Source organism: Bison bison, unplaced genomic scaffold, assembly GCF_000754665.1.
Source record: "Bison bison bison isolate TAMUID 2011002044 unplaced genomic scaffold, Bison_UMD1.0 scf7180017860698, whole genome shotgun sequence".
NCBI classification, from domain to species: domain Eukaryota; kingdom Metazoa; phylum Chordata; class Mammalia; order Artiodactyla; family Bovidae; genus Bison; species Bison bison.
This window is the reverse complement of record NW_011491270.1, coordinates 3879-14201: the sequence shown is the minus strand read 5'-3', so window position 1 is coordinate 14201 and position 10323 is coordinate 3879. Positions and strand designations below refer to the sequence as shown.

The window sequence follows — 10323 nt, the reverse complement described above, 5'->3', positions numbered from 1 at the left end:
TTTTTTTCTTTAATTTCTACTTTGAATTTTTTTTTTTTTTCCAGAAGAAAATGCTTCAGTTGTAAAATAAAGAGGATGATATAATGATCACTTGACTAAATGTTAATGTTTTAACATTTTGCCTATTTGCCTCAGATTTTTTTCCAGACAGAATTGACACCATTCATCGTTCATGTAACATTTTTCACTTCAGTTTGTTTTCCTTTTTCCCCAAGAGGAGATTTCCAGAGTTCCTATTTATCATTTTCAACATGGTTTTTAATACCTTAATGCACATATATACACACACAGACACATCAGAGACATGGCTTTGCATACTTAAAATGCTCTATAAAAGTTATAATGTAAATATGTATTTGCATTATGATTTATTCATGTTTATCATTTTGCTAAAGTTCGTTGGTTTTAATAGTGTATAGTAGTATATATTAATTTATTAGTCTATTTACTTTCACCTGTTTTTTCTTTTATTGATGGATAGCTAGGTTATTTTCATTGTTTAAAAATGGAGCAGCAGTAACATTCTTGTACATATTTCCTTGCACAAGAGGTAAGAACATTTAGATAAAAGTCAGTAGCTGTATCATAAAGCAGGTGCATCTTTCACCCCTAATAGATATTCCCAAATAGATCTGCATAGATTGCACTAATCTACACTGACCATAAACTATGAATCATTACTTCACAACTGCACAAATATTTGGTATTATCAGGCTTTTACCATTTTTGCTATTTTTATTGGTAAAATATGGTATCTCTTTGTTATTTATTTTGTTTTCAAATTTTATAGTGAAAATAAAAGGGTTTTCATATCTCTATTGGCACATTATTTTCCTCATTTAAGCATTGTTCAATCTCATTTAGATTTTCTTTTTTTTTTTTTAATTTTTACTAACTTACAGACTCTTTAGGAGTTCTGGATATTAAATCACAGTTACTCAAAGATATATATTATAAATGTCATCTCTTAGTCTGCGGCTATCATTGTTTCTGTTTTTTGGTATCTTCCATCTTACAATAGTAAAACTACCTATTTATCTGTCTATCTATCTACCTATTTGTCAATGTGTCTCTTCATTCTTCTGTGTGTCTTTCAACATTCATGTCTTTAATTGAATGTGTTTTTTTGTGTACTCAACAATAATGATAAAATTTTATTTTCCATTAAAAAATAAAAGTGAAAGTCGCTCAGTCGTGTTTGACTCTTTGTGACCCCATGGACTATACAGTCCATGGAATTCTCCAGGCCAGAATACTAGAGTGGGTAGCCTTTCCCTTCTCCAGAGGGTCTTCCCAACCCAGGGATCGAACCCAAGTCTTCCACATTGCATGTGGATTCTTTACCAGCTGAGCCACAAGGGAAGCCCTTTATTTTCCATATGGATAACCAATTAGGCTAGCACTATTTCTTGAATAAGCCAATCTTTTTCAACTATTTCAATGTTACTTCTTTTAAATATTATTATATCTATGAGTCTGTGCCTTTTTATTATTTTCTGTTTATGTATGTAATTCCACACAAGCACTACACTACAACATGCTATAGCTTTGCAAAAACTCTCTGAGTCTCTTAAGGGTTGCTCTCATTCACAGTTTATTTTTAAATTGCTGTGGTTATCTTTGGCTGTTTTCACTGTCGTATGAATTTCAGGATCACCTATCAAGTTGTACAGGATGATCAGTTGGAATTTCTCTTAGAAGTAGATTGATTTGCAGGTTAATTTTGAATAAATTGACATATTAAATAAAATAATGAATCTTCTTAATCATTAAGAAAATATTTCTCTCTACTTACTTATGCCTGTATATTTTGTTTCAATGACATAGTCACAGAAAACTTGTTCATTTTTCGTTAAATTTATTCTTAAATATCTTATGCTTTTGTCTATTTTTCAACTTTTTAGTTTTGTTGTTTAGTCACTCAGTCATGTCCAGCTCTTTGTGACACCATGGACTATAGCCCACCAGGCTCCTCTGTCCATGGGATTTCCCAGGCAAGAATACTGGAGTGGGTTGCCATTTCCTTCTCCAGGGGATCTTCCAGAACCAGGGATCAAACCTGGGTGTCCTGCATTGCAGGCAGATTCTTTACTTGAGCTACAAGGGAAGACTCTTAGTTTATTATTAGAAAAACTATTTATCAGATACCATATCTGGAAGAAGTGTTGTCTTCCATCAAGATTCAAGAAATATGGTAGCCAAAGGATGCCTAGATCCTGGACAACCAGAAACTAAAATAACCAGGACCATAATATGAATTGGGAACACTGGGGAGTCCAGTAGGTTACAGTGGTGTCTGATGTGTCTAACCCTACCAGGGTTATTTGTTTATTTTATGGCACTCAGGTCTCTCTTTGTTGTCTGAGCAAGAACATGAGTTGGCACAGGACTATGATGGCTTCAGGACTGTACAAAGAGGTCACTTTCACACCTATTCTCTATCTCTTCATACACATATTCTAAATATATAGACTAGTTTCTATTTTAAATCACCAGCAACACTATCTGCTACTAGCATCTCTCCTCTTATTTTGATCAAACATACAGAAAAACAAACAAACACAAAATTTGAATCAGAAACCATTTTATCAAATATCAACCATTTGTATACCACTTTAAGATATTCTCTCAGATTGTGTATCAGCTAAGGAAAGAGATAGGGGGAGGCTAGAACATAGAGGCAAGGAAAGTTGCCTTGTGTAGAGGCAGGGATGTGGCTGTTCAGAGCCTGGGAACATCTAAATTCCTAAGTCCATAATACGAAAGAGAGAATTGCTGAGTTGATTAAACTGACTCAACAAGTTTTCTGTTGGATGCTAGATCAGGCAGGAGGAGTAGTAAATCACATTTTTACAAGGTGTTTCATGCTCCAAACCTGTGAAGAACAACTCTTGGGAGGACTTCCTGTTCATTGTAATTTTGATCTGTGGCAGATGAGGCTTCAAGGACCATGAGCCCAAACAAAGCACAACAAGGAAAAAGATGGGGAACCTCTTGTATGGATGCCATGAAAGAGTTTCCTTGGGATTTCTGGATGTGAAGATGGAAAATTTCCTTGGAAAATAAGAGGCATTCTCTTTCTTTGCTTTGAATCTCTCTTTGAATGTGTTAGTCACTCAGTTGTGTCTGACTCTTTGCGACCCCATGGACTCCCATCAGGCTCCTCTGTTTATGGAATTCTCCAGCCCAGAATACTGGAGTGGGTAGCCTTTCCCTTCTCCAGGGGTCTTCCCAACCCAGGGATCAAACCCAAGTCTTCCACATTGCAGGAAGATTCTTTACCACCTGACCCACCAGGGAAGCCCTGAATCTCACTTTATGCATATATTAATATATTGAGGAATGCATTTAAATAATTACTCCTTGAGTATCTATTATGAGACAATTGTTGCATTTATGGAAATTTACTGATAAACAAGGCATGAATAATCCTTCTGCTGGTGCTGCTGCTGCTAAGTCACTTCAGTCGTGTCCGACTCTGTGTGACCCCACAGATGGCAGCCCACCAGGCTACCCCATCTCTGGGATTCTCCAGGCAAGAACACTGGAGTAGGTTGCCATTTCCTTCTCCAAAGCATGAAAGTGAAAAGTGAAAGTGAAGCTGCTCAGTCATGTCTGACTCTTAGCGACCCCATGGACTGCAGCCTACCAAGCTCCTCCCATAGGATTTTCCAGGCAAGAGTACTGGAGTGGGTTGCCATTGCCTTCTCCCATAATCCTTCTAAAGAGCTTAATTTAGGAATCTAGTGTGAAGGAGCTAGAAAGAAACTAAACTAAGACACAGAAGAGTCCATTACTATGAAACAAATGTTACAACTGGAAACACAGGGTTCTGAAGGAAAAGATAGATGGAGAATCTGCTCTAGTTTTGGAGAGAGAACCTGCCATGAAAATGTCCATGAGAAAGCACCCTTAGCGCTGAGACTCCAACATGAATTTTGTTTAGTCACAGTAGGGACAATCTTCTCTGCCAATTTTAGCTTCACAACCTCTTGAGCAGTGGAATTATGACTTAGACTTGTCTGTGATAATTTCTTTCACTGGAGCTTTATTGCATTTCAGGTCATTAAACAAGATCTCACAACTAGAAGGCCCAGAAGCAAACATAGTCAGCAAATCCATAGGAAAGATAAAATCAGAGATGAGAAGAGACATGGGTGGGGTCCAGGGAGTCTATTAGATGAACAAAGCCAGAGGGAGCACATCATGAGAAACATTTAGAGGGGTTCAACCTGAATGAGCCATTAGGAAAGGGTGCAGGAGTTCTGATTCTTCCACTGTTATTCCAGAATGCGAAGGATATGCTTATTCAGAATAGGAACTGAAGGGTAATATGTTGCCCAGGTAGAGAAGAAGGAAACAGTCCCAAGGAACCATGAAAGGAGGTATGTTACTCAAGTGAATTCAAACAACTGACATGTATCTGTGCTTTGCTAGTTTCTGTTCTGGTTGCTTTTTAGTTTATTGCTCCTTTTAAGTTTTTATTCAGTTTTCTTTAGTTTTAGTTTTTGCACAAGGCTCAAGAGGGTCTTCCTTGGGGCAATTTTTGATGTTACCAAAACATCTAGGTCTTATATATACATAGAAGACCATTATAATTTAAGCAAGAGAAAAGTCGGCATTGCTAACTCATAATTCAAGAGAGAAATTAATCCATACTTAATTTAGGGAAGTGAGTAAAAATCTTGGGAAACATAATTGGTACTAAGTGCTGTAAATCTTTGGTCTGATTTGAGACCTTCTTCAGGGCACCCAGTGGAATTTTTAGGCTCATGACTCAACATTGGCCTTTCTAAGACCCAGGAACTTGCTGATGGCCTGGCGGATCTCCTTGGTTTTAATACTGTATATGATTGGATTAAGCATGGGAGGCACAAAGAGGTAGACATTAGCCATAAAAAGGTGGACAGCAAGTGGGGCATGTTTCCCAAAGCGATGTATCAGGGACAGTCCCACCATGGGCACAAAGAATACCAGCACAGCACAGAGGTGTGAGGTGCATGTTTGGAAGGCTCGAAGCCGCTCCTCTTTGGAGGCCAGTCTTGCCACTGTGTGCAGGATGACCCCGTAGGACAGTGCAATGAGCACCAGGTCCAGCACCACAGTTGACATCACCAGTATCAGCCCATACAGGTTGTTGAAGGTGGTGTCTGTGCAGGCCAAGTGTATCACCTCCTGGTGCAGGCAGAAAGAGTGGGAGAGGACTCTAGACCCACAGTAAGGAAAAGTCTTCAGGAGAAAAACAATGGGTACAGTGGCTATAGGGCCCCGCAGGATGACAACCAGGCCTGCCCTGACCACTCGCTGGCCAGTGATAATGACTGAGTACCTCAGGGGATAACAGATGGCCACAAACCGATCAAAGGACATGACAAGGAGCACTGAAGACTCCATGAAGGAAAACGAGTGGATACAGAACATCTGGATTTGGCAGGCTCCAAAGTAGATGCCATGGGATTTGAACCAAAAGATTCCCACAGTAGTGGGCAAGGTGGACACCGACAGGCCCAGGTCAGTGAAGGCCAGAAAGGAGAGTAGATAGTACATGGCTGTGTGCAAGCGAGGGCTGGTCTTAATAATGATCAGAATGAAGCAGTTGCCTGAGATGGCCACGAGGTACATAAGGAAAAAGAAGATGAAGATCCAGTGCTCGATGGTTTCCAATCCGGGAAAGCCAGTGAGGTAGAGCATGGGGCTGAACTGCGTGAGGTTGGACAGGAGCACCATGTGAGGATGGAGGGGATACTGGGCTGGCATTCTTCAGGGGCTGAGCTGAGAATAAATGGAAGTTCTGGTTATTAATTCTTCAGTTTCATAAACATGCACACCATTATTAGCAGAATCATGACCATCATCAGCTTTAGTATCTTCTACTTCAGTATTCTTTCCACCATCCAACTACCTGATTGAAACTTCCTTTGAAAGTACCACACCTTCATCAGTTTTTCTCTGTATTTTTATTTCTTCTCAATCTTCTTGGCTGGCCTCTTTTAATTGATGAGCCCTTAAATATGATCATCCTCAATCTCAACAATTTTGTGTCCATGCTGTATCTTTTCTTCCTCAAACAACATCATCCTCAGGACTTTACTTAAGATCTTTATGTTGACAAATATCAAATATTTATAATTCTCTTCTTTTAGTTTGCAGACTCATATATCTTACAGTAGGCTAAGATTCTGCATCTAGGAACTTCATAGTTATTTTAAAAACATGTCAAAATTTAACTTATAGTCAATTCCACCAACAAGCTTTTCATGTATTCATTTTCACTAACTCAGTAGTAGAACTAAGTTGAAGAAGAGATATATATTTAGGAGTTATTAGTATACAGAGGAGGAAACCAAAGAAGTGAGGATAGAGAGAAGTTTCTAGTTTTGAGTCCTAGGCAAAACTGAAATTTAGAGTTGGAGAAGAAAAGGCTCCACTAAAAGTGAAGGAGGAACATAAAAGCCAGCTAGAAAGCAAATGAACAGGAGACTGTGGTCTTGTATGAAGTTTCAAGAGGTATTAATCATTCATACATGATGTTACCAAGGGGTCATGTTCACAAGGACTGGGACATTACTAAAGGACTGAGCAATGTGGAGGTTACAGCTGACCTTGAGAAGAGAAGTTTCAGAGGAGGGGTTGGGAATAAAATCACCCTCACCTACTCCATAAAGACTATGACCTTGTTGATATTCCTACTTCTTTCTGCTGTAGTTGAAGCTGCTTCTGGGCTTGAATGATCACAGTTCCCAGGTATTTTCCACAGGGTGACTTGAAGTGGACAGCCATGTAGTATCAATAAAACAGTTCTTAGGGGAAAAGTGTGTCTAGGTGTTTCTGAGCTCAAGGGGAAGAGACAGAGAACAGGAAGATGAGAGCAATGTAGTAGGAAGCAGGCAGTGATAAAGGCACATTTGAGCTTCATGAGTCCAGAGTGGAACCAGCCAGTGCTTCGGTGTGTTTTTCATCACTGCACCACCTAGATCCAAAGGGGGGCGTCCTAGTACGGTGCACTACTCTGTCTCTACCCAGCCATTTTCTGCTTTGATGTCCTTCTAAATTCATCTTCTTTCTGCTATAGTCAACAAGCCCATATTGGTTTTTTCCTACAGTTCCCCATATGTGCATTTCTTGCTTCTATTCTTTATATTGCTTTATAGCTTGCTTTTCTAACAGAAACCACTCTTGCTTTTTCCACCAGTGAACATTTGCTGATCCTTTACGATAGCACAAATATTTCCTCTAACAAACCTCTCTTGAATTCTCTGTGTAGAGCTAGGCAAATTCTTCTCTGTACTCCCTTAATACATTTGCTGCAGTACTACTGGAGTGTAAAAGCACACACATATATCTTATATATGTATATATAATATATATATATAAAATGTGTAATATACATACACATACATATATACTTACATATAGTAAGTACTAATATTAAGTATATATAAATAGAAATATGTATAAATATAAATAACATATATAATGTATTTACCTATATACACTATTTCTATAATGTAATATGATATATAATATAATATTTGTTCTCTGTATACATATATGTTCTTTATATAGTATACAGTTGTTCTTTTATATAAGAATCTATAAAAGTATAAGTCAACATAAATGTATGCTTAAACATATATTCTTACATATGTTTATCTTATATACAATGTATATATTACTTGTACATTATATATAGTTTTTTTATGTGTTTATAACTTATGATTTTAACCCATTTTTTTGCACCAACTAGACCCTTGGAGCCCAATGCATTGTATAATGCATAGTGGGCACCTCTCTGTTTTTGCATGAAAAAATTAAGTAAATGAGTGACCAAGAGCTTATCTCTTCTCCTGATTAGTTGTGCCTGAAGTTTAGAATTAAATCTTGTTTTCACTTCATAATAGGCAAGACAAGGAGTGTGATCAGAGGGAAATGAAAATTTTATAGAGAAATCATGATGGGGCTAAGATTACTTTCCCTGGAAAGGAAGTTCTAGTGAGTTTCTCCAGGAAATCAAAGATTATTCTCTATGCTAAGGGACCAAGAGATGTATTTCCACTTCTACTAGGAAAACAGAAGTCTACTTGACAGCACATAGTCATGGCTAGTGGCAATCCTTTTACAGTATTCATAGCACAAGAGATACAGGTGAGCCTAAAGAGGAAATTCCTGAAAAGAGAGATTTTCACTATGCAGTGTGTGGCTAGACATCTATCTCTTCTATATGTTCTAAATATTCTTCTGTTTCAATTTGATATACTCTATTTTAAAAAATGAGCTTGGGCTGGAGACTGCTGTTTCTTATGCATAGGAGAAGATGCAGATGGAACCAACCCTGAGCACAAGGATATGGATCAAACACCTTGCCCTTGAACCAAGGAGAACCTTCCCACAGTGATCAAATTTCCTGTCAGCACACCTCTTGTGGCTGGAGTGGCAGAGGGCTGTGAAGGAGAGAGAGTGTATCCTGGGTGCTGGGGAAGTCACAGGGATGCCTGTATTATTAGTACAGGGCAGGAGCTTCTATGCTTAACTGGTCTGGCACAAGAAATGCACTTAATATGTGTGCTGTTAAGTGAATAGCTGTTTGATGGATAAGAGGAAAAGGGAAGGCTATATGTAACAGACAGCTTTATCAGAGAAGAGTCTATGGAGACCTGAGGGCTTGTGACATCTTGATGGCATTTGGAGGCTGATTCCAGATAGGAGCCAGGAAGGAATTGGCCTGGCCATGGACCATGGTCAGGAGAAGAGAAGCAGCTCTCTCTCTGATGCAAGAAACATGATAGTGCAGATGGTCATCCCCACTTCTCCAGAGTGAGCAAGCCTTGACACTTCTCTGACTCTAGTTCTACACAAACACACTGAATATCAGAAGTGAAAGAGCTTCTGTTACAGCCTGGATCCCCAAATTTCATTTTGAAAATGAAAAAACTAAGCAAGGTCCAACATAGGGAATAAACCTGTCTAAAGTCATTTAAGTGTTAGGAGAGGAGTGAGGATGAGAACTCAGACCACATCCTTCCAGGGTCATTGCTTTCTTGGAAATCTCTACATTCCCTTCTCCCTGTATTTTCTCCCTTTCTTCTCCTATGACCCCCTAATACCCACCCATGAGACCCTGGCACAGGACAGCAGTGGAGACTCACCAGCAGCTGCTAACTTTTAAAAAGAGAAGCCAGGTCATTTGTACTGAAAAAGGATGAGGGTAGGCAGGATGGCATCAGTGTCACTGAGGGGCATCAGGCTGGGTCTGTCATGGAAGAATTTATCCTGCTCCTTCCTCTGTGTGTGTGAAACACCAAGGCTCCACCTGGGAGAAGCTGAGGAGAAACAAACAGTCCCCAGGGCTGGGGAGCCCATGGGCAGGAGTCATCATGACTCTTCTCTCCTTCGCCTTTATTCCTCACTCCTTCCATGGACTCACCTGAGGGTGGAGTCAGCTTTATAGGAGTCAGTCTCCAGGCTTCGGCTGCTGACAGGTATTGCTGCAGGAAGCCTGGTGCTGTTTTACTTTACCCACTGATTCTGCTTTATGAGGAAACCAATCCCAGTCACCTGCCACCTCATTTATTCCGTTCCTTTGTTCATTAGAATAAACCCACATTTTGCTGGAGTGGTTGTATATGATATATGAAGATTACCCATGCAGCTTCCACATCAGTTATAAATTGCTCATCTTTCTTGCAGGGCCACCCCTACCCCTGCCTCAAAGTTCTTGTACTCTTACACTTATTTTTCTACCAATCTCTGTGTTTCCTTTTACATGATCATTAACTTGCCCTTTACTCTACCATGGACAGTGTCTCTGAGTATAGTAGCCAGTCAGAAAACCTTTTACATTTATTCCTACCCAAATACCTGTCCAGGCCAGTGTCTCAGGCTTTTCCAAGGCTCTCTATTCAGGAATAAAATATATGATAAAATCTTTATGACTCTTTTCAAGACAGAATTTCAAAAGGTGCCATGAAAAAATATTAAATAAACTCAACTTCATCAATATTAATATCTGCTCTGCTCTTCAAAAAACTATTGAAATAAAAAGTCAATTCAGAGATTGGGCAGATATTCTTTACAATATACACACTTGAAAAAGAACTTGCCTCCAGATTATGTAAATGACTCTTACAACTCAAAAAAAAAGTTTAAAAATCCAATAAAGCAGACAAATCTTTAATTTTCACAAAAGAAGATAGTTTACTGGCTGAGAGGCTTATGAAAACATAATTGAATTATTCATCATTCAGTTCCGTTCAGTCGCTTAGTTGTGTCCGACCCTTTGCAATCCCATGAATTGCAGCATGCCAGGCCTCACTGTCTACCACC

The 10323-nt window shown here is 39.0% G+C and overlaps 1 protein-coding gene across 1 annotated transcript; it reads right to left on the bottom strand.

Annotated features, from left to right (window-relative positions):
• Window positions 1-4770: 4770 nt before the first annotated feature.
• LOC104982828 (olfactory receptor 51M1) lies at window positions 4771-5757 on the bottom strand. Its single transcript, XM_010832276.1, has one exon. The coding sequence runs from the start codon at window positions 5755-5757 to the stop codon at window positions 4771-4773; it is 987 nt and encodes a 328-aa protein (XP_010830578.1).
• Window positions 5758-10323: the final 4566 nt, after the last annotated feature.